The sequence below is a fragment of the Rissa tridactyla genome, chromosome 4 (assembly GCF_028500815.1).
Source record: "Rissa tridactyla isolate bRisTri1 chromosome 4, bRisTri1.patW.cur.20221130, whole genome shotgun sequence".
Classification (NCBI taxonomy): Eukaryota; Metazoa; Chordata; class Aves; order Charadriiformes; family Laridae; genus Rissa; species Rissa tridactyla.
Genome location: NC_071469.1, coordinates 83,260,065 through 83,284,264, shown reverse-complemented (window position 1 = coordinate 83,284,264; position 24,200 = coordinate 83,260,065). Strand labels below are relative to the sequence as shown.

Here is a 24,200-nt window from a genome sequence, read left to right as displayed (position 1 = left end):
CAAATAAACTACCTTTTGCATTAAAAGAACAGGTGTGAATAATGTTACAGGATGACTACATGGATATTTTCAAAAAATTAATGCAAAATCAGAACACGTGTATAACAGACAAACACGGGTATTTTCTTCTTATGTTGTAGTGTTCACATAAGTGTGCTCTGGAACAGTTACCGATGCATGTGCATGGCCTTAGCTGCCACTTTAGTTAGTATTGCAAATGAGTATTTTTAGGAGGAGCTGATAATTGTAGTATGCTTTGGGTATCAGAGTGAATGACTCGTACAAGTGAGGAGATGCTATTGCTCTAACTAAAAGGATTTTGTATCAGGAGTTTGTTAAATAACAGGAGTTTGGGATATCATCACTACCCTATTACTACTCTGCTGCATAATTTGTATGCCAGCTAAGGGGCTGCACAAATTCCTGCTCAGATCAATGAGAGCCTTTAATTCAATAGACTCGGGGCAGGGTCTAGGAAAAAAACAAACAACAACTATATTTCCTATATGCTTCCTTAAGGATGCAATGGCAAAAATCAAAAAGGAAAGAATGACATTTTCTTGGTAGTTCAATTCAGAAATAAATTTATTTCAAGATAAAACTTAATTTAACTTTTCCATAAAAAAAATTTAAGAATAGCAAACAAGTGTATGAAAAATAGTGTTTCATTTGTAGGGAAGCACTAGTCAAACTTTTGCATGCTCATTAGTTAGATATTAGCTCAGCTCATGAGAGAGATGAAATTCTCAGCTCTGCTACTTATTTCTTGTGTGGCCTTGGCCAGTCATTCCGTCTCCCAGCTCTCTAGCTGTGAAATAGAGAGCAACAACACTGCTCCACCTCCCAGGGAGATGGAAGCATGAATGAATTCAAGATCATGAGCTATTCATCATGAGAGAAACCACTGAAGTTTGTAAGGTAGACAGAAGATCGGGAAGTAAATTCAGGTGTGAAAGACGGGAGGTTATTGTTTAGTCTGAGGTAGAAGACTAGAAGAGAATGGATGATTTGCGGATAGGCCAAATACTGAGCAAAGGGATAATGGGTGCATACCAGTAGAACTGTAAACATGATTCGGGGAAGTCTTGAGGTGATGGCCTAATACTGCAGAAGAAAACAGTACAGTGAGAGGTGAGGAGCAGTACTCTCACAGCCTTTTTCTGTGGTATTTCAACTGTGTTGGATGCTTGGAACAGAACTTAATGCCGTATCTGAAAAGCATTCAGAATGTTCTGGGCACCATGAGTATAGTCAGTGAAATATGGTCCGAACTATAAAAGAGGAACTATGCATGTAATGGCTTATTAAACATGCAAAAATTGTGAACGGATAAACCACTTACAACTTCACAGGTTGATTGTACTTGATTACAGGTGACAAGCTGGAAACAGACTGGGTTATGAGCATCATTTGAATGGAGGTGAGCCGTAATCAGGCAAATGGAAGTGAAAAGATGCTCCCAGTCAGCTAGCCTGGTAATTGCAAAGGACTGAGCTCTCAGGAGAGGAGCCACAAGTCAGCAGAGCTCAAGGACAGCAAGGGCCGAAGACGTGGTCATAGAGACCCTGAAGACAAGGGGAATGACAGGAAAAGGGAAGAGGAAGATAGCATGAATTTGAGTTGGTTCACCATAGAGTTGTAAACAGTGTTTCTCCAAAGGCGAAGAGCTGTAATGATAAGTAATTAAATCATCTGTCATTGGACCAAGCTGCACATCAAAAATGGTAATCAGTCACCAGCTGCCTTGCCCAGCTGAAAGGAAGGTGCTGGTTGACTTGTCGTACCGTGCTGCAGACTGATCTACCGGCCGCGAGGCTTTGGCATATAAAGGCTTTGCCTTTGAAAATTGTCATGTGTGGCAGCTTTTATGTGCAGTATCATGTTTCCCCTCCCTGGGGCAGAAAACACAGGAGAGGGGAGAAGTTTGTGTTTCATTACACCACAAGAAGTAAGATGGTAGATTGCCAGCTCTTTATTCACTGAGGAAACTGCTGCTGCTCCATCCCTGTCTGCTCCCCTGCTGCTCTCGGGGCACAGCTATGCCCAGCTGAGGATCCCCTTGTCACTTCCAGGACAGCCGTACCATCCTTTCTGCTCTACAGTGCCCATCCCTGCCCTGGCCAAACCTGTCTCCTTTCCCCCCGCGCTTCCCGCAGGTGGAAAGGGAGAAGCTGGGCCACGCTGGCATTCACCCCAAGAAGTTGTGTGTGCAGACAGGACATTCTGGAGCCTTGTCAGTAGCAATGGAATACTCCAGTTTAACAAGGTAGTAAAATAACGTGTAATAGCACTCTGATTCTTAACAGGGCTGCCTCCTGCTGTGTTCTGTACATAATTCCGAGCTGTGGGATCGGAAAGCCGAACGCTGTGCTAGCCACGCAGCCTCTCCAACTAGCCGCCACCCTGTAGCCAGGTAACCCATTTTGCAGCCTGTGGGAGTCAAAGGCCTGAGAGCAGCACAGGAGTCGAGCTCAGACGAAATGAAGACATTTCAGTGTTGCGGCGCAATTAAAAACTCTTAACAGTCACAAAATTCACTTCTATGAAGCAGATTATTTACATTCCTCCACCATTATTTTTTTCTATTCAGTTTCCTTCCCTACTAGCAGAAACCAGCACAGATGAACTGTATAAATGACTTTTGGTGCTGTTCTGAATTGCAGAGCACTGCTCTCCTCTCCCTGCGCCTCCAGACAGCGAGATCTGCTTTGAGATGGAAGAATAGCACCCTCAAGAGTTGACAGCCATGCTGCTTCAGGGATCCATTGTATGCACAGACATCCTTCCCCTTTTCGGTAAATTAACTCCCCGACACGTGTAACTGAACCAACGAGAACAAAAGTTTTCTCTTGACGTTAGATTTGAAATATTTGGTATCAGGCACTGTTGATACGCTTGTGGAAATATGCATTTGTGCTTGTCTGAGGGATGACCAGCTTCTGAACACTTTATTTGCCCTCAAAGAAGGAGGGACAATGAAGAATTGTCTTATTTGTCTAAGTCTGGGAACTTCATTTTATAATATATTAAAACAATTTGAACAGGAATTCATGTTTTGTGTAAAAAGAGATTATTTAGAAGTTCTTAACTTGGATAAAAAGGGTCTATGTAAAAAAAAAAAAATACTGAGCAAACCAGTCTTTAAATTGTGGGGACTTGTTCGTTAATTACAGTAATTAGGAATGGAATCTGATCCTAAACTTTCTGATTTACTTTGAATTTCTTTTAATATGTGGTTAGGCCTTAATTGCAGAATGATTATAAAATGTGAGAGCGTTTTAAGACTACAGAGGCGTAGGTATTGTTATTAAATGACAAACTTAGTTACACGCTTCTGCTGTTCCATGCGGCACCGACCTTTTATTTTGAATGCCCAGGGCCTGTTCCTCTTTCTGCCCACTTCAGACTCGGATGAGGCCCTTCCAAAGCTCCCAGTACAAACTGCTCACCAGCCACCGCTCCAAACAGTGTTTCTCCCAGACAAAAAAGTTTGTCCCTTTTCTGTGGATGGGTTCGCTTGAGTAGAACAAGCAGAATTTGGACAGTCAGGTGCAGTGGGGGACATTTTCCTCTGCACCCTGAGGGATCCAAAACTCACTCCTTTCCTCTGTAGCATGACTTTGTTCAGAGTTGTTCTTAGTGGTGCTTTGGTTGTTTGGACCGTGCTCCAGCCCCCCGTGGGCCACTGAAACACCCCTTCGAGGCATTGCTGCTGCGTTGAAGCCAACGTGTGTAATTTTAAAAAACACTGACTGTATATAAAAAGAATTTAGGATTGATTTTTTTTTTTCTGATAGTAGAAGGTGAAACGTATATTCTGCAGTCTGTACATTAATATGTTTCCCTGCTGTAATTACAGAATCCAGTCTCCCGAGAGGATACTAGAGTGCAAAACTGACTCGCTGGCCTTGTGTTTGCTCCTGGAACAGAGGTTCGCATACGCCTTCTGTGGTATAAAACCATGGGGTCCTGGTAGGTTGTCGTTTTGTTTCCTGTTTAAGACTTTGTCAATTATTTTTAATTGCAAGGAATCTGCCAAACCCTTTTTGAGCGAGGAATTTACTGTCACAAGTTTGGGGTTTACCAGAACATCCAGGACTATGAATTACGGCATATTATTTTTCTCCAGCCATCACTATGTTTGAATCGCTTTTCTCTGCAAACCTTCCTGTAGCAGTGTTAGGCCTGGACCCCCTCCGGCGGCCTTGCCTTGTCCTGGGGGGTTCCTTCGGTGCCCCTGGGGCCGCAGCCCCCGCGGAGCCCCGCACCGGAGCTGCCCGCGGGGTTATCGCGGGCAAACGCGGGGCGCCGCTCCGCGCCCGGCCCCGGCCGGGATTGCCGTGTGCGCCTTTTGGGAAAGCTCTAATTAGATCTACCTGCCTGATCCGTGTGAGGAACGAGGGGGGAGACCCGCGCCTTTACCCCAGCCCTCCCTCCCACGCACGGCGAGACCCCGCGGGGCTGCCGGCCCGTTCCGGGCTGTCCTGTCCCGGGAAGGCGACTCCTCCGGGCTCGGCGGACCGGCCGAGGAGGGCAGGGCGGCCCCGGCCGATCGCCACCGAGCGGAGCGGGGCCGTGGAGCCTCCGCTGCCTCCCGAGGTCTCCGCCAGCCCCGGGTGGGTCCCAGCGCCTCTCGGGGCCGGGCCCCGCGGGTCCCGCTGCCACCGGGGGAGCCCCGCGGGTGAAGCGGGGCGGCAGCGGGATGGGGCGCAGCCCGCCCCATTCCCCCGCTCCGACCCCGCCGGCGCCGGGGCGCTGCCGGCGGGTAACCGCCGCCGGTCCCGCGGGCAAGCACGGCGGGGGGGGGTGGCGGCGAGGAATATTCCCGACCGGCCAAATATTTGCAGGTCCGCGCGGGTGATGGTGAACTTTGAGCCGGTCCCGGCGGCGCGCCCGGGAGCCGCTGACCGGGCTCAGGGGCGGGAGCGGGCGGTGGAAATGTACCGGCGCCGGGCCGGGGAGGGCGCCGAGTCCCCGCGCCCCTTCCCCGCGCCCTCCCCACTGCGGAGCCTCCGCGGCGGGCGGAGCCCTGCGCCCGCCCGGCTCGGTGCGGCGGCGAGGGGGTGGGTGTCCGGGCGGTGCGGGCCGCGCTGCGGGCGGGCGCTAAGACCCGGCTGCGCGGCGGTCAAAGGTTGTCGGCGGGAGGGGCCGGCCGCCAGGGGGCGCCCCGGGCCGCGCCGCGGTATATAAAGGGCTGCGCGAGCGGGGCGACCCAGTGGCAAGAGGGCGGCGGGCGGGTGGCGAGCGGGGCGGGCGGGAGAGGACGGGGACGGGCTGCGGGCGCGCCGAGCCCAGCCCAGCCGAGCCGCGGGGCCGTCCGCCGCCGGGGTGCCGCGGGCGCGGTAGAGCCGCTGCCGCCCCGTCCGAACCCTGGATTGCAGGAGCCCTTCACCATGCCCGGCAGACTGTAGGTGCTTCATGGAGCAAGCCAACTTCTACGAGGTCGACTCCCGGCCCCCGATGAGCAGCGGACAGCACCACCAGCTCCAGACTCCCCTGCTCGGCAGCGCCTACAGCTACAGAGAGGCTCCCTCGGCGGCGGCACCTGCTGCGGGCGGCGCGGAGCTCGGCGACATCTGCGAGAACGAGAACTCCATCGACATCAGCGCCTACATCGACCCCGCCGCCTTCAACGACGAGTTCCTGGCCGACCTCTTCCAGCACAGCAAGCAGCAGGAGAAAGCCAAGGCCATCCTGGCCGGGGATTTCGACTTCCACAGCATGCATGGGGCCGGCGCCGCCGCCTCGGCGCCGGGGCACCAGCAGCAGCACCACCAGCAGCCGCTCTTCGGCTGCGTGGCCGGCTACATGGACGGCAAGCTGGACCCCCTCTACGAGCGCATCGCCGCGCCCGGCCTGCGGCCGCTGGTCATCAAGCAGGAGCCCCGCGAGGAGGAGGAGGTCAAGTCGGCGGCGCTCTCGGCCCTCTACCCCCACCACGCCGCGCAGCAGCACCCCTCCCACCTGCAGTACCAGATCGCCCACTGCGCCCAGACCACCATGCACCTCCAGCCCGGCCACCCCACGCCGCCCCCCACGCCCGTGCCCAGCCCGCACCACCCGCACCACCCGCACCCCCCCGGCGGCCTGCCCGCCGCCGGGCCCCTCAAGATGATGCCCGCCGACCACCGCGGCAAATCGAAAAAGACAGTGGACAAGAACAGCAACGAGTACCGGGTGCGCCGGGAGCGCAACAACATCGCGGTGCGCAAGAGCCGGGACAAGGCCAAGCAGCGCAACGTGGAGACGCAGCAGAAGGTGCTGGAGCTCACCACCGACAACGAGCGGCTGCGCAAGCGGGTGGAGCAGCTCACCCGGGAGCTGGAGACTCTGCGGGGCATCTTCAGGCAGCTGCCCGAGAGCTCGCTGGTCAAGGCCATGGGCAGCTGCGCCTAGCCCCGCGCCCGCGGGCCCCCCCATAGACACCGGGCAGGAGCGCAGCGCTCTCGGGGAGGCGGGGGGGAGAGAGGGGGTGGGTGGTTTTGTTTTGTTTTCGTTTTGTTTCGTTTGTTTGTTTTTTTAACAGTTAACGACCAATACAAGAAGCCAGGCAGCTGTAGTATTAAAAGGTTTGTGCCTTAGGGATGACACACGAATAAGCTGAAAACATGGTGGGTTTTATAAGGAGAAAGGCGACGGGAAGGAAGAAATTGGAAAGCCCACATGTCTACACAGGGTAAATAACAATAATAATAATAGTAATAAAGCACGCATAGCAATCCAGATGTGCCTTAAAAGCTGGCTGCAGGAGCTCTGGGGCTTTCTGCCCCTCCGAGCCTGGCAGGGCGCGAGGGAAAAAGGTGAGGGATGTGCAGGCTGGAGGGACGGAGTGTCCGGGGGTGCCAGCCAGGCCCACCCCAGCTGGCCTGCGGTGCAGCAGGTAGGGCAGCGGCGAGGAGGAGAGGGCTGAGGCTGAGGGACACACAGCACCGGGCGCCCGTTTGGAGCACTGAGGTGTGGGGCAGCTGCCGGACACGCTGCCAGGACTGTGCCAGCCTGGCTGGGCTGGCTCTGCCCAGCCCCGTTCTTGCTGCCGCTGCCAGACCGATGGACGGCCTGGGACCAACGGAGCAGCAGCTTGCGCCGGAGCATGGGGAGCTCCCGCCATCAAAAGGAAGAGCAGCGGTGTCTTGTACTGTATGTCACGACGTGGCGAAGCACAAATGAATAAATACCTATCGATGCGGGTATTTACTATGAACTTTCAGTGTATTTTGCTTTATTCCAGGACATTTAGCTCCTCTCCGAGTCTCTGTCTGTCCAAGCTGTGCCTCATGTAATGTGAAAGCCTTTCTGTGTATACTAGCTACACTTTATTTTTATTGCATTACTTAGATCTTTGCCATCACACGACTTTCTTATCTGGTGACAGAGACTATGCCCTTGTGCTGCAATGTTATTTTATTATTTGGGTGGGTGGGTGTGTGTGAGTGTGTGTTGCCTTCTCCATGTTGTCTGGGGCCGGCTGCTGCCTCCTGGCCCCAAGGTGGGGGTGCCAGGGACAGGGTGCAGGCCAGGGGGGCTGCAGGCCACCCGCCATGGGGCCAGGAGGCTCGTCCCTGGTGCGGCAGCACCTTTGGACTCTGGAGCTTCTCCCAGGGCCAGAGAAAACTAAACAAACAAACAGGCCCCCTTCCCGGGAGCGCCAGTAGCCGTGCAGAGCGTTTCTTCCTTGTACAGTTGCTGCACAAGGATTTGCCCAGTCGGGATAGTCACGACGGGAGAGGAGAGCAAGGTGGAGACGTGCGGCTGTTTGGAAGCGTGACAGCAGGAGTGCAGTGCTGGGGTGTGTGAGCGTGTGCGGGCGGTGCGGATGGGTATGTATACATGTATGTATATGCACACGTCGGTGGGGTTTTTTTTGAATTTGGGGGGGAGGGAACCGCATATAAAGTTTGTCAGAAGCCCTGGTTACGTTCATAAATAAACAGCATATATTCTACCATAGCCACCCGCCTCTCTCTGTGTTTCCAGTTCGGGTTCTGCCGCGGCAGCGCGGACCCCTCCCCCGGACCCCCGTCCCGTCCCCGCGCCGCTGCCCGGGCCGCCGTCGCGGGTCGCAGCCCCTCGTTCCCCGCGAGGGCCGAGCCCACGGTCGCCTTTAAGAGCGCGGCGGTTTCCCACGCGCTTGCGGTGTCGGAGGAGCCCGTGAGTCACCGGCCGCTTCGCCCGGCGGGGCCGGGGGCTGCTCCCGGCGGCGCGGGGGCAGCCGGAGGGAGGCGGCGGGGTCCAGCCGGGCTCGGGGCCGCAGGGATGAGCCGCCCCCCCCCGGGGCACGGCGGCGGCCCGCGAGGGGCGGCCGCGGGCTGGGCCCGGCGCCGCTCGCCCTCAGCGCGGCCCGGCCCTCCCCTCCCTGGGGGGTTCCGCCCCGGCCGGGCCGGGCCCGGGGGCGCCGCCGCGGGGCTCGGCGGGGCCGGGCGCGGAGGGGCGGTGGCGGGAGGCCCGGCGGCGATAGGGCCCCGCGCCGCCGGGCGGGAAGGGGCGGCCGCGAGGGGGGCGGCGGCCGCGGCCGGGCCGTCCCGGAGCTGCCCCGCGGCGGCGGCCGGCCCCGAGGTGAAGCAACGCCCGGCCCGTGGCGCAGGGCCCGGGCGCCGTGCGGGGAGGTCAGCGGGTCCCCCCCGGCCGCCGCCCACCCCCGTCCCCTCCGGCAGGGCCTCGGGCCTGGGCGCCGCCTGCCCGGCGGGTCGGTCCCGGGCCGGGCTGGGGCTGCGCCTCGGGCCCCTGGGGAGAAGCTGCCCCGGGCCCCGGCCCCTTCAGCGGCACCTGCGTCCGCCCGGGGGAACCGAGCTCCCGGTGGCCCCTCGCCCCCGCGGCGCGTCCAGGCTGGCACCTCAACAGCAGGAATCGAGCACCCCGGGGAGAGATGGAGCCGGGGGTGGTGCCACGGCGGTGCCCAGCTCCCAGGGCGGGCGGTGGGCGAGCACCTCTCGGCCCCGGCCCCGCTACGGGGCAGCTCCGAGGGCGCCGGGGGCTTCGCCTCCCGCCGGGCTGCGGGGCGGGGGAAAGGCACGGCCGCTCCGCCGACATCGCCCCCAGGGCCGGTCTGGGAGCGGCGGAGCGCGGATCAGGAGTAGCGATTTGGTTTCTCAGTTAGGTGTAAATCGGGGGATCCAGAGCAGGTAGTTTTCGAAGGGCAGAGCTAAATTCTCGTGGTGTTGGGCGAAAATAATGACTTTTACTTGTGCTTCCTTCCTCCCCCAGCCCTGCGGAGCTGTGCTCCCGTCGGGTGTGATGTGCCTTACTGAGTAATGCCGTCCAACGTGTAAAGTGGGGAAACGCTGTTATCATTTGAGCAAAGATTATTGCAGGGTATATGTGGGAGGGACTGTAATCTGGTGGTTAGAGCATGGGAATACAGTCCTGCTCGTTTGAGTTATGTTCTGAACTGTGAGTCACCGTGTGTGTGTGTGTGGTTTCAGCAAATCATTTACGGCCTCAGACAAAGCAGATTTTTCCATTAATTTAAATGAACTGTAGATTAAACAGGTCTTCAGTGGCAGAAGAATCCACCATTCTATGATTCAAAATTAAGATCACCTATCTACCACATGGGTGTTTCAATAGTTATATAAACACAGCATGCCCTGGAATATTACAAAGGGTAAATTATTGATAGCAGAAAAGTGTTTAGAGACACTTGCCTTAAACACGGTGCCAAAGCGAGCAGCGTTCCCTAATCCTAACCCTAACTGTAGGCTGAGCCTTCGACAAGGACCCATCCACAGCCCAGACACAGACGTTGCCGCAGCAGATGCTCTCCGCAGCCTGCGTTTTGCTCTGGCAGCCCCCTCCCGGCCCTCCCCAGCCGCAGCTCTGTGTTTTCCCTTCCTCTCAGCCATAACCCTCACGCCGGCACCCAGCCAGGGGGGGGAGGCTGGTTGCTTCTCCCAAGCAACAGGCAATAGGACAAGAGGAAACTGCCTCAAGTTGTGCCAGGGGAGATTTAGGGTGGATACTAGGAAAAATTTGTTCACCAAAAAGGTTATCAAGCACTGGAACAGGCTGCCCGGGGCAGCGGTGGAGTTGCCATCCCTGGAGGTATTTAAAAGCTGGGCAGATCTGGTGCTGAGAGACATGGGGTAGTGGTGGGCTTGGCAGTGCTGGCTTAATGGTAGAACTTGTTCTTAAAGGTCCCTTCCAACCTAGGCAATTCTATGTATTGTAAATGCTGGGTGGCGGAAAGGATTTTTATGCGTGTCTCCTCTGAATGTCACAGGGTAGTTGGAGCTGGACAGGACCTCAGGGGATCATCTCATCCAGCACGCTCACGTGAAGGCCACCGCCGGTCCACACTGCTGCAAAGACGCCATCCATCGGGGCTGGCTGCTGCAGTGTGCCGTGGGTGCAGCAGGTAAGCGTGGCGGGATTCCCACTCAGCTCCTGACATCCGCACTGAGGCTGTTCATCCCAGCTCGGGCAAGGTCTTGAACAGCCCCTGCACTGGGCAGGGTGCTGGCGGGGGGAGGTACACTCGGCGGCATTTGTCTTCGCGACCGTGGGGTGGCTTTATGGAAGTTTCCCACCTAGCCTGTTCCTTTTACCTGCAGCAGTACGGCGTGCTGCCCGTCCTGCCCCACGAGCTGGCTGTGCAGTCCTTCCTTCTCCACCCTGGTCAGCCCCTAACATGGGGCTGGGGACACGGGCGTGCGACGTGGGGGTGGGCAGTGACGGAGGCTGAGCGAGTGATCACATGCTGGGGAGGAAGGGAGCAGCGCCTGCTCGCACTCTGTACAGAGTTGAGAGATTGCTCATGACCACGGCGAAGTCCTGCAGCAGGTTGGGGGTGGCAGGGGGAATGTCACGTTTCTCAGGGATTGATGTTGTTTCCACTGCAATGGGTGAATTGCCCCTGAGGAACTCCACGGGGGGGCAGGAATAGGTTTTGGGGTGCTCCACACAAGACGGCACAGTGAAGGGGGGCATGGAAGGTGCTTTGCTATTAGGAGAAAGCAGGCGCTTCTCCGTGCTGTGTTGGTTGCATACTGTTTTGAATTTACTGGTTGAATTGGGTTTGACCCAATTCAGTGGTGAAAAGAAGGGCAAATGTCCAACTGAGTAAAGGGTGGAGGAACAGGCCCACTGGCCTCTCTTGGTGTAATAGATTCAGTAAAAAATAATGTTTTGTACATGGACATCTCGGGTTCTGTGCACGTCTCTCTTCCCCTGTAATGAAACCCGTGTTTATACAAGTGAAGCCGCATACAAACGTACACCTTGCACAGAAATACCTGTGTTTCAGTGTGAGTTGCTGTAGCGTGTCTGAGGTAACTGTATTTTGAAGCTGAGGCAACAATTAGTAGTAAAAAACAAGAAACTTCGGAAGAATCAGAAAGTCTGTTTGGATAATTCCTTCCAGTCCATAACATCTTATAATTAATGATTTTTTTTTTTTATTTTATGGTACTACTTAGTATCTCAAACTTAGGCAGTGGACCCAAAGAGAGGAAGTCAGCCCCTATCCCCAAGAGTTCACAGCTTTGGTGGAAAATCTTCATGAGCTCATAGTTTATCGAGCACCTGGATGTCCAGCGTAACACAGTTCTGTGTAGGCAGCCTGAAACAAAAATCAGCTATTTGGAATACAGATTTTTTCATGTCTTTTCCATTATCAGGTTTCTCCTCAAGCTGTCCTGGCGGGGTAGAGGCAGTGTGTTCACACTACCTTGCCTGCCGAGCACCTGGCTAGAGACTGCCACGAGCTCCCTCTCTGCAGGAGCAACGGGCTGATGTCTTAAGGACGATGTGGGTATGACTCTCTAACTGGAAGGGAATCCTCACAAAAGGGAATCCGATTCATTTACTCTAAATATTTAAGTGCAATCTTCTTCGTTTGACACCATCCTTTTTTACTGCAGTATTGCATCTTCCCTCTGAAATTAATAGTTAACCACGGAGAAAGACAGGTCTGGCAGAATGGAAATCAGGCATTATATTATCCCATGAGTCACCTACATGCAGAGAACCAAACAAGTGTCAGCCAATGGCTTTGAGCCCAAAATATGTCAACGAGGAGATGCGTATCTTCATTTATATTAAGTAGATAGAAAGCTTGTTGCCGTTCCCATTGAACAGGTTGGAGTTCTGCCACTGGCTCCAGTGGGAACAGGATCAGGCCCATGCGGAAGCTGGCGCTGGTTACCTGCGCTGACTGTATTTTCTGCACAGCAGGGCAACTTACATTTTAACAATAGTTTCTAGTCAACGGAGAGACTCAAGACCTCCCTAGTTCTGGGCATTACTCCTTCCTTTGTCAGTTTGATGACTTCTCCTTCAAAACGCGAGGGTGCTCGGCAGCAGGCAGCGGCGGGCGCTTTCCTGAGTGCAGCTGCGCTGGGGGTCAGTGGCAAGTGGCTGTGGAGAGGGACCGGCACAGCACCTTTTCTGAGCGGGGCCTTGTGGTTTCTAATTATCTACCTTTAAAATAAAGAAACCACGTTTAGGAATTAACCCCACTTTAGGCATTCAAACCTCTTTCTCTGGCAAAGTCCCATTGCAGTCCGGGGAAGTCCTGGCTGAATAAATGCCCCAAAATGTTTCAGAAGTTTCTTGAGCACCGGGGAACTTTAGGACCTCCATTTTCTCACTCTGGGTACTCTCTCCACAGCTTCTAATGCATCTGGCTGTAGACCTGTCTCAAGAAGCGAATAAATCTTGGGCTGCTGATACGTACCAGGTCCACCATGCGATTTGCACTGCAGTCCCTCGGGGGGAGGAGGCGATGGGAGCAAACACCAGTAAGTACACCCGAACCGGCAACTCCGAGATCAGGGCTGAGTGCCAGACCTGCTGCTGGACACTGAGTGTCACCTATTCTGGCTTTCATGTACAAACTTACAGTCATCTCGGTCACATATACATTTTATTTTTGTTATGTTGTCATTTATACATTAGAGTTTAATTTGCTTTGGAGGACCCGAGTTCAGTTTGGTGGACTGGGAGTGTATATTCACTAAGTTTTTTGAAGTTATTTTCACATTTTTATTGACATGCCACTTCAGTTAAAACCCTGGTGACAGAGTCAGGCTGAAATGAGTGTCTGTTGCTGATTCATAATTGTGCAAATTAGCATTTAGACTTCTCATAAAATAATATAAAAATTTGGAAGGCTATGTGCCAGTGCTGCTTGCTTCATTCCAGTCAGCAACCCTCCTGTGTTTACTGGAACTCATGTTAAATATCAAAAGAATGGGATTGCCAGAGTTTTCATACCAAAAATTTCTTGACCTATCTTGTTATTGGTTACAGAATTGGCTTATTCCAATTGTTTCTGGAGGCGAGGGGGGTTGCTGTTGACTACAATAAAACTGGGATTTGATTCCCTAGACTCCCGTTTTAAGAATAGCACTGTGTTATTTGGCTTGCTAAGCCAGGAATGTATATAATAACTCTATTGGCAACATTTATTTGAAAAAGTCAATATATGATTACCACATAAAAGCATCAAGTTCTGATTTTAAGTGAACATGTAGGTAATGTAAATAAATAAAGCTCTAGTTATACTGTTTTGTGTTTGCATTGTGAGCAATAATGTTTGCAAATATCACATCAAGAATCCTGAGTTGATAAAACCAATTTAAAGGCAGCCTTTGCTAAGGCAAATTCCAAGTGGGTATTTCACGAGACCTGTGACAGTATATAGGTCATTATATAACATGTGAAGAATGGATTCACGTTTTTAATTAGCTCATGTAATTTATTTTGTAATTTGATTACCGAGTGGTGTAGGAAATCTGATTTTTCAGCTATCAGTAATATAGCTGTAACTTTTATTAGCTAATTTGTATATGGATGATTTCCTTAGAATTTTAAACAGTGACAGATGTTTCTTGACATGACTGGTGTTCGTTGTGACTTTTGTTCAGTAGCTGGGTGTATTCCTCAGTGTTACGTCAGTGACCTGGATCATCCCTGCAAGAGCTCGCGAGCAAGCGGCTGAGAGAGAGAGTTTTCACATGTCCCTTTAATGGCGTGAAATCTGCTCTTCCGCTTGCGGTAGCCGATAGGAGAAGGTTTCAAGTAATGCAAATGTTTTAGGGCTCAGCTGAACAGTATATATTTTGTTATTTGTATTTTGTGCTTACAGCTGAGCAGTGGTTTTTAAAGGCTGACATCCCTCTGAGCAAGGTGCCTGCTCCGTGTCCGGCAGGGATTACAGGGGCCTTTCTGTTGGTTCCGCTGGGCATCACTGGGTGGCTCGGCGGGAGCCTCCGGGAAGGACACACAGTTGTGTCTACCATTTCTTCCTTGGGTATGCTGCTAACAGAGAGAAAGTTTAGGTATTGGCGCGGCCGCTCTTCCCTTTGGGAATCTTGCATTGACGGCGCCAGGAGCTGGGCTGGCGTCCGGGCGCTGCCCGCTCCCGCTGCAGCAGCGCCGTGCGCTGGGCTGACTGAGGAGACGGGGATGAGGACTCCGGCGTGGGGGCCGCAGTGCCCTGCAAAACACGCGCAGGAGAGCGCGGGCTGCCCTTGGTCCACGCGGTGGTCCGGCACAGGGCATTGCAGCCAGCTCGGGTGGCCGCCGCCGAGCAGAAGCACAAACCAGGCCCTTGGAGACAAGGAGGGACGTAGGGGAGGCAAATGTGACGCTGAGGGAAAGTTAGAGCAGAGAGAAGAGGCTGCGGTTAGGATGTAGAAGTGAGGATATTTAGAGTTGGATTCTGCCAGTGGCAAAATTTGCATTAAGTGGATTGGGAGCAAACGTTCAAGGAGGGGAATCCGGGAAAAGGAGAGAGAGGCCCAAGAGAGAACAAGATGCCCGACATCTGCTCTTGGAGGGCAGCACTTGAAATGGGATCCGGCCAAAGCCTGGGCATGTGTGTGTGCGTGGGGATGGCAGGCAGCGCGGAGGCGTGCTGAGGCTACTTTATGTTGTATAGCATGAAAGCTAAAAAAATGATCTGTTTATTTAGCAAAGCGGTTTTTTTTGCCCCAGTCAGAGTCATTTCCCATGAAAAGCAGAATGCTCTTCCTGGAGGACTGCTGGGTTTTGTGAAATATGAGAACAACAAGAAAAGTTTCAGAAAATTTTGAAACATAGGGAAATCCTCCTCTGCATTTCTTCCATCATGAGTGTCCCACCCATAATTCCAGTGTGAAGGGATGGCAGGGTAGAGGAACAATTCGTGTTTGGGGTAGGTGTACATCCTGGGCACCCTTTTATGATGTACAATGTGGAATACACCCTCCCACTGGAGGAGGAAACACGCAGGTGCGGGTGAAGCTGGCTCGTAGCCATCGTATTCCAGGCTCATAGCCTGGAACACAAACGTGGGAAAAAAGCTTTTATGGAAGATTTGTCAGTTAGAGTGTGCATGTTGTCATAGGGCTTAAAATGCAAACCCTTCCTTCCGATATTGCCGTTTTACAGCGACAAACGTGCCCCATAAGCAACTGTGGATCCCAGCGATAGCATTTGCATGGCTGTGTGTGTACGGTGCAGCTAATTAGTGTATATTGCTGCTGCAGTTCATGTGAACATTATTCTTACATGCTGAAAATCTGGCACATTGTTGCACATACAAATTAGGCTGTTGTTTACATGTATGTAGACTTTTCTGATTTGGACACACAAACACAAGTTTTCAGGAAAATCCTGCATTCTGATTAAAATGCAGGTCAAAGGATCAAAAGATTTTGAAGCCAAATTATATTTTCTGGGGATCAAAATGTATAGGCTGCACTAGAGTTCCTTTTAAAATGAGCTTTATAGGTTTCATATGTGACTGCATTAGTAGAGTCTATCATCTGTTGGTAGTTATGACTTCTGGACCTTTGCAATTTCAGTAATTTTATGTGCTAATAAATAGCGCATAGGCAGCTCCCTCTTCCCCGCCAAAGCAATAATGCTGATTGAAGAATCATGAGACTTAATAAGAAAAGTGGGGGGGGGGGGAGAAGGAAAAGAAAAGGAAAAAAGAGAACAATAAACACGGAGATCTTTTTCCAATTGTTTGTCTTCTGCTCCTTTAGCTTAGTGCACTTGAGCTAGATTTTCAAACTTTCGCTATGTTCATGCTTTTTAATAAAAAAGCATTAATTCTCAGGAGGTCAGGAAAACGTTGTTTGCGTTGAGGCCTGTGATCAAATCGTAAGCTGGCGACGCTGCTGAGTATGGTCTCGCGTAGCGGAGCTGGTGCAGGTGAACGGGGCAGCGTACACCTACCGGCATGGCTGCGCGTGCCGCAGGGCGCTGGGTCTGCAGGAGGGTCGGCATCGCTCGGATGGCATGTGAGGGCAACAAGATGCACCTGTGTGGGGAAAGTCAGCCCCGGCAGCTGTGGTTTGGGGGTACGCGAGTCGGCGGCAGCCAGAGGAGGGGTGTGTGCCAGACACCATCCGGAGGCACGGAGGAGGGTAACAAGCCCAGACTACCTTAACTGCGAAAGAGTGACTCAGCTCTTTCTGCAAAGTTTGGAGTTTCAGCAGAATATTTTTTCCGCTATGCTGACAGCTTTTCCACCCACGTATCGCATATGTGGCTTTGTGCCACGGAGGTATTTTGGGATTACAAAGCCTAGTGTAAATTTTTAAAGTTACGTATGCAAAAAGGTGCCTTCTGGATCTTAAAATGTATAGATTGTATGTAGAGTGTAGGGAGTAGGGGACGTCTTTGAAAAACCCGGGGCTAGGGGAAGATATATCCCCATCTATTATTTACCTGGGTTTTTTTATTTATTCCACCAGAACCCGGCCAACGATGTTTTCAGACAACCTTATCTACAGAAATAGAATTACTCTGAAATTCTTCCCAAAGTTGTAGCATTGTTTTTATCATGGGGCAGAGTTAGTCATTCACATACCTGGTATATACTGTTCTCTTCTTGATCCTGTTACTGTAAGGCATTCCCAACAAATCCCGTGGGGAAAATAGAGATATGCAGGGAATTAAACCTAATAAAATAAAAAGGTTTCTTAATCTGTCAAGTGTATTGCAATATTCAGTGAGCTACTATACTCAACTGAAGATGAAATTGGACGGAGTGTGCTTGTAATATTGTTCCAGCACATGGAGCCATTGCATGCGCATACATCCAGCCTGCTTTGAGCAAGCCATTTGTCAGTTCTTTATGCGAGACTGTGGCCCTGGCTGTCACTCCGTGACTGCTGCGTGAATCAGGAGGGATTGAGGAGGAGGAGGAGGAGGACAGTTAGGCGCTGGGGTTGTGCTTGGTCATTTATGTCTTTAAGCAACCCATCTGTGGAATCCAAAGGTTTGCTCTATTGTCACAATATTTTTTTTTATGCCACAAATGCTGATACAGCAGCAAAAGCCTCTATCCGAGGGCCTCACCACATCATGGGACTGGAGAAGAAAAAGAGCAGAAATCCAGGGAAGTAATGTTAGTGACCAGTAACCACCACTATGGCAGATCGCTCTTGTAAAGCAGGCAGGGCTACGGCTTCTTTTGACTCCGTGTCAGCTGAAGGAGCAGTAATTCCTTTGTGATGTCTGCAGCACTCCTCAGCTTGCTTTGGTGTTTGGATTTTGGGGTTTGGCATTGTGTTTTGGTTTGGTCATTTATGAGGTTACTTCCAAAGAAAAGATATAATACAAAATGACAGCATATATTAAGCATAAAAGCATCACTGTCCTCTGGGAGCTGTCACAGAAGAAAAGGCAGAGCCACTGAAATGCAACCCCATCAACTGTCAGAAGTGCCCGCCGGCAGGTCAGCAAATCTCTGTGGTCATTGCTGGACAGACCTCAGAGAACCAAAGGGACAAGTGACTTTTGTCCCCGGCTAGCAGGAAGACGTCAGCCAGGGAAACAAGCTCACCCTTTGTTTCACCCTCGGGCTGCAAACGGACCAGGAAATAAGTCCTCCCAACACCTTGCACTGGATGCTGATCATATTTTTCCTGTGTCACAGTGGGGCAACTTGGTTCCTCCATTGTCTCATACGGTAGTGTTAAAAGACAGGGGAGCCGCCCTGCTCCAGAGCTGGAGCCCCGGCTTGGCACAGTTGATCACTCTAGGCTGAGTTTGGAGGTTTGCGAGGCTGAAATTCAAAGTGAAACTCGGTGGATGTGAGTGCCATGGGAACCAGGGCAAGCGGGAGGTTTGCATGGATCCCCTTAGGGTTGGAGCTGCCGAGTTTCATATGGTGCTAAAAAAAAAAAATAATACAGTGTCTCTGGAAAAAAAAAAAAAAATCCGTCTGTGTCTTGAGGCAACTGTGGGCACCTTCAGCCAGCACCTGATTCACTAGCGAACAGTTACCTACAAGGCATTTCAGCTGGCAGACACTTGTCCTAGGCGCCGTAGGCCGTAAGGGCTGTTTTCAGTTTAATCTATTTTTAATGTGGCGCCTTATTCCAAACTGCTGAGTTCTCACATTCCCAAGCTGTCATGGTAATGGGATTGTGCAGTCTTATTGGCTAAAGTTTTCCACCCCAAGTGCCAGCAGTTAGGCTCCTAAATCCATATTGAGATTCCTTAATGGGACTGGCGAATCCCGCAGGAGTCGGTAGGAACTGGACGTGGTCTGCACCTTGGAAAACAGGCCAGGCCATTAGGTGCGTCGGCAAAGCCTGGCTGCGGGCACACGCGTTCTCAGATGTGGGCCACCGTACGAATGGATTGAGCCCAGCCTAGGAACGTGTATCCCCAAAGGTGAGAGAGGTTCACGCGCAGGGCTCCTGTTCAGCCCCACCGAACCTGTCGTAGGTGAAACGCCGCCGAGCGGTGACCGTGTGAACTATTACGCAATGACCGGGGCCGCTTTCAAAGGGCAGGTTTAAAAGCAGTCGTTCCCCTTCCTAGCATGGCTGCCTTTTTATTCAGAATGGCTACCAATGTCGATAGGAAGGAGGGAGGCAAGGTTCATGCAAGTGGGAATTTTGTCGGGGATTTGGGAGCGGCATGCATTCAGAATGGCAGCAAGCGGCAGAGCGCAACAGCGTGTCTGTCCCTGTCCTTGGCTTCCTGTCGGCGCTACTTCTCTACCCGTGATCTAACGCTGCGTATTTTTACTCTACTACCTTCTTCTGCTATTTCTATTTGTAGCACCCTGCTAGACTTGTATCCAAGCCAATCCAAAATTCTTCTGAAACTCCCTGTGCTAGCAGCAACATGAAAGCAGAACTCTGCAGCAGCTACGGTAGGGTTTAACTAAAGTTAAGAGCGGTGTCAGTCACTTCAGCCTCTCGAGTTGCACTGAAAATGGAAATGCCATCTGCCAAATGAAGCAGTTTGCAAAAATTGTGTTATGTTGCCTTTTTTCATGTCAGGCCTAACAATACTCTCTGTGGAATTACCAGCCAACGTGTGAAACTGATGCGCTTTTATTGCCTTGTTTTATATGGAAGGTTTGTTTTCTTGTTATTATTGCAAGATAACGCATAAGGCCATGAAAGTACAATGCACTGTCACTCAGATGAGACAGAACTTACTTAGTACCCTTTAAAGTGTTTTGCTGCAGTGTGAAAGTGTTGTCATTTTTTTTCTCCTGTTTTCTACAAAGGAGGGAAAAGCAATTTTCGAAGTGTCCCACCAGAAGACAAAAACATAGAAGAGCCAAAACAAATTCCCGTAGAACATGTCTATTCTCTAGACCTGTAACGCTTCAGTGAACCACATCCTTTGGAGCGCAGATGAAGTGAAGGACCCTTGTGGTGCCATCTCCAGCCTCCAGAGCCAGACCCCGGAGCCAAAAGCAGCACTGCTGAGCCAAAGCTTCCCAGCCAGTGCCGGAGAGGAGTGGGCAGCCAGGCGCTGGGATGGGCTGGGAGATGGGAGCCTGGATGAGCTGGTGTTCCCAGGGATGGAGCAGAAGTGCCGTGCAATGGCATAGCCCTTCCTTCCCCCTCCTTCTGCCTACTCACATCAGGGCTGCATCCAGACCTAACCTCGACGTTTGAGACATCTCTCTTCCAAACAGAGAGTGTGTTTGATGTCTAGAGGGCAGACTGAAAATACAGGTGTTTGAAATCTTCTTCCACTCTTGCATCCCTGCCATCCCATCGGAGCACAGAAACCTCACTCAGGACTTCATGCTTGAGTCCAATACGTTGTAAGTAAGACAGTAGTGCTCCTTCCTTCTGGCTGGTGTCGGTCTTCTAAGTCACTGTCTTTTATTTTAGAGCATTCACTGAGGAAGTGGGAGACCTGGGTTCAATGCGTTCCTCAATCTGAGAGTGCTCGTCTCTCACTTCCCATGAGACTGTCTAACTGCCGGCTCATCAGCTATTCCGGGTGAAGCACTTGAGAGTGAAACCATGCCTTCCACCAACGGGATGTTTGCTCTCCCTGTCCCGCTGTTGGTAGGCAGCTTCTGTTTTAGAGTGAAATGGTCAGAGCTTCGTGGTGTGAGGAACCTCAGGCTGCATGTGGTGTTCTCGGAGCTAGTTTGCAAGACCCCATGCCTTAGGGTGTTCAGAGAAGGGGCTCCTCGTCTCTGGGTGCCCGGGGAGGACAGTCTAAAGTACATCTCCTTGGAGATGCTCTTCTGGGCAGGCGCAGAAGCAGAAAACTTGAATGTGAACCAAGGAGAGACCACAGAGTGCAGGTGGCTGAGAGTGACCTCTCTGCCTCTGGACTTCAGTGCCTGAGTTCAGTGAAAGTCCAGTCTTATGCACTTAAGTCCTTTATTGGCGGTAACTCCGTAAAAGCCCAACTCTGCATTTGGCTCCTTCATGTGGACAGATTCTGGCAGATCCACCAGGATCTTTACTGCTGCTTTGATAAACATTTCCAAGGTTTGTTAAATGTGCTCTGTGACGTTCTTTTGTGGAGATGGTAATTTGACAATCATCACGTGAGAAACTAAGAGTTTGCCATCTGGCCCGGCAAGACTTTTTTCTCCTTACTATTAATTAAACTGAGGTTATTGCAAAATTTTATTATGATGGTTATGATTTGTCCTGTGATAACGCTGGGGCTAATGTGAGGCGTGCAAGTGCCTTCCACGCTGATGACGTTAGTGGGAGGTGGACCGGAGCAGCACCTCTTCGGACTCTGGTGTCAGCTCTAATAACAAAGGGCCAGTTCCTGCTATCCCTATGCCGGCACCTTCCCCTGGAGCGGGTTCTTCTGGTTCTGAGGGGATGGTTTCACAAGTAGGAAGACGTAGCTGGGGGGGAGGAAGGGGGCAGCTGCTTGGCCGCGGTAGTGTCATATAACATGCCCTGGCAGGAGATCTTACTGACCACAGCTTTGCCCTGCTTGGTGAGGCTGTGGCCATTCATGGGAAAGTAGATCGGCAACAACAGATTGTTGGAGCACGGTGAGAAAAGAAGGGAGGGAAAGGCGGTAGGGCTAAAGCTGAAATCATCTGCAAAAACCAGGTGCTGATGGCGGCTGGAGGGAGGAAGAAGGAAATGAAGCTTTTCTGGTGATGGGACAGGAGGTGGCCGTAGCCTGTCTGGGATGGATGTGTGCAGTGTTTGGCTGCTTACCCTGTTTCCAGTCCACACTGACACCCGGCTCAGGGCCCTTGAGCGTCAGAGGCTCTCGCTCACTCTTCAGTGATCTCCAAACTGTGACTTTGCAAATATGCTGATACTGGTAGGTTTGAAGAAGATGGCTGGGTATGAGGTTGGTGAGAAGCCGTCCTCTGGCACTAAGCCTTGACATTTTTCCCTTCTTTGTCAGGGACTTGAATGCTTCAATGCTCAGAGTTAACCCAACAGCTTCACAAGCGATTCAATAATATTTATTTTTACCCAAATCCCTCGAAGTCTGAGGGACTGGAGACAGCATCAGTTTGAGATGAACAGCCAAGAAAAGTAAATCACCCTTGGGTCAGGGTGAACTCTCATTTGAAGAGGCCACAGATGGCAAAGATGTTCATGAATCAGCAGTTTCACAGACCTCTGCCCATTCAGAGACTAATGTGCACAAACAGACATGAAAACAGCACAGAGCCGCAGAGCTTTCCAGATCCTTCCTGTTCCCTGTGCGCTGCTGAGGGGGACCTCCACGGAGGAGGAGGAGAGGGCTGAGGTGCTGGGCACTGAGCTAGTCCCAGGGGTGGTCACCTGCACCCTCTGCCAGAGCACAGGGTGAGGGCGAGCCGCTGCTCCCCATGTCCCTGCTCCCCTGACGCACACCCGGCTGTGCTCGTCCGTGAAGGAGACGCTACCGACAGGCCTGGTGCCTGAGATAAAGGGGAGGAAGGAGGGGTTAGGCGAGGACACCAGCTGTTGCACCATCGCAGGGCTGCAGGTGCGGGATGCTCCTGTGCGTTTGGGTTGAGCGCGGGGGCCTGCCCCACCAGGGAGCTGATGGACGCGAGGAGGTGAGGGAGAGGGATGCAGCCGGCCCCAGTGACACCATCCTGCTCGTCGGTACCTGCGTTGGATCCACGTGCCCATGAGTCCGGCGCCTCAGCAGCCCGTCAGGGTACTGATGTCATTACTGGGGTCCCGCACTGTCGTCCTGGTCCCTGCTTGTGGGATCGTCTGTCCTTCCCTGCTGCCCGAGGGAGCCAGGCCCGGCGGAGGCTGCCGTGTCTGAGGGCGCAGAGCTCGCAGCTGGTGAGACAGAGGTAGGAGAAGGGGGGTCTGCGCAAATCCGGAGCGGCTGTGCCTGTGGCAAGCGGGGTTACACACAGCTGTCCCCAGCCTGTGGATGGGAAGTTCTGTGCGAATGTGTCCTGTCAGGCTCCCAGGAGACTCCAACAGCCTTCCCTTCATCTTGCCCTTGATTTTTTATATCTTTTTTTTTTTTTTTCCTATTGCAGTCACAAAAGCTCTTCAGAAAGCACTGTATAATTCCATGGCTGTGTGAACGACTGCAGGCCAAGGGTGTGTGCCTGGACGGAGTGTGCCTTACCCCTCAGAAACCCCCAAAACTCCCACCGAGCTGGTGTGGGGAGATTCTTCCTGCCCCTCTTTGATGTTTGCCAAATGTTATGCCCGGAGAGTGCAAGACCAGAGGGCCGTGCAGAGGACCCCCGCCTTGTTTCGCTTGTGTATTCTAGGATCTGCTGGCCAGGAGGGCTCCCAAAGAGACGCAGTGTCGCTTCCATTCCTGCCCAAATGTCAGCCCGGGGGCTGCTGCTGCTGCAGGATAACATGTCAGTGGTGAGAGTTGGCCAAGCCAGAGACTGCGCCTGAATTGTTTGCGAGACTTTTATAGACTGTCTATCTGGGATGAAACGCAGAGCCCGGATCTTCAAAGGGCTGTGTGGGATGGCAGCTATGGGGCTCCCATTAAAGTTACTGGGCATCACATGACTGAAAACTTGTGTGACGGCGGCGTGTTTCTGCGGAGAAATAGCTGGGGCTGCCGAGAGAAAGGGAAGCAGAGGCAAATGAACTCCTCCAGGCCCCCAAAAGCAACACCTCACAAAATTTCAGCCGCAGGGCTTGTGTCCTTTTTTGTCAGGAGCAATTATAGTGGGTATCACAGAGATGTAAAGGAACGTGTGAGACATTGCAATTAATTTGCAGCACCTCATCTGCTGACAATAAATCCCAAAGTTGGAGAACATCTAACTCTGTAGAGAACTTGAGGGAGTTAAGTGGAGTAAATTGGATGAGTATGACTGAAGTTAGAGCATCTGGTTGCCATCCACCTTTCCAGAGAAGAGAAAAGGTTCTTGGAGAATGTCTTCATAAGGCATAGAGCATCGGGAGCGAGCACAGTCACGGAGGGAAAAGCTGCCCACCAGGCAAAGACCAGTGATTGTGGCACAGACAGTGAAATGGAGTCACTCTGGTCACAGTGCTTTCTGTATCTCTTAGAAGACACTGATGGATCAAGACTCAGTCTAGACAGACTCCCCTTTTCTTACTGTTCTGACATCTTTCAGGCTTTAACATGAACTAACTACTATTGTCCTAATTTTACAGATGGGGACAGACAGGTTACGTGACATGCTCGAGGTCACATGAGCCGTCTGTGTCAGAGAAGGAACTGCACCTGGATCTCTCAGTTGTGAGGCTGTTGCTCCTGGCACTGCGTCCTCCTGACCGCAGACAACACATCCAGATTGACTTGGCCTGTGTCCTCTCTATGCCTCCAAATGGTGAGTTTTTTGAACAAATCAAAGAAACAAAAAAGTCACGCCTCAAATTTATACATCCAATCTTCTGTATGCTGTGGCATGATGTGCCTTGGAGGAGTCTGCAATTAATACAAGTAATTACTGCTTGCTGCAAAGACATCACTGGTTAGGAATCTAGATGAAACTTTCACCTTGTTTACTGAGTGCCTGATGTTGTGCGATTCAGAATGGATTTGGGTGATATCTG

General features: G+C 52.0%; 1 protein-coding gene across 10 annotated transcripts; it reads left to right on the top strand.

The window, feature by feature from the left end:
- Positions 1–5,257: 5,257 nt before the first annotated feature.
- CEBPA (CCAAT enhancer binding protein alpha) lies at positions 5,258–23,975 on the top strand. Of its 10 annotated transcripts, none has more exons than XM_054199434.1 (6): positions 5,258–7,817; positions 10,217–10,351; positions 12,605–12,734; positions 19,466–20,014; positions 22,925–23,020; positions 23,799–23,975. In XM_054199434.1, the coding sequence occupies exon 1, from the start codon at positions 5,419–5,421 to the stop codon at positions 6,394–6,396; it is 978 nt and encodes a 325-aa protein (XP_054055409.1). In that variant the 5' UTR covers positions 5,258–5,418; the 3' UTR covers positions 6,397–7,817; positions 10,217–10,351; positions 12,605–12,734; positions 19,466–20,014; positions 22,925–23,020; positions 23,799–23,975. The 10 variants fall into 10 exon arrangements, 9 of the variants coding, with proteins under 9 accessions (XP_054055409.1, XP_054055408.1, XP_054055407.1 ...); XM_054199433.1 differs by having other exon boundaries at positions 22,685–23,020; XM_054199432.1 differs by having other exon boundaries at positions 21,288–23,020.
- The last annotated feature ends 225 nt before the right edge of the window (positions 23,976–24,200 follow it).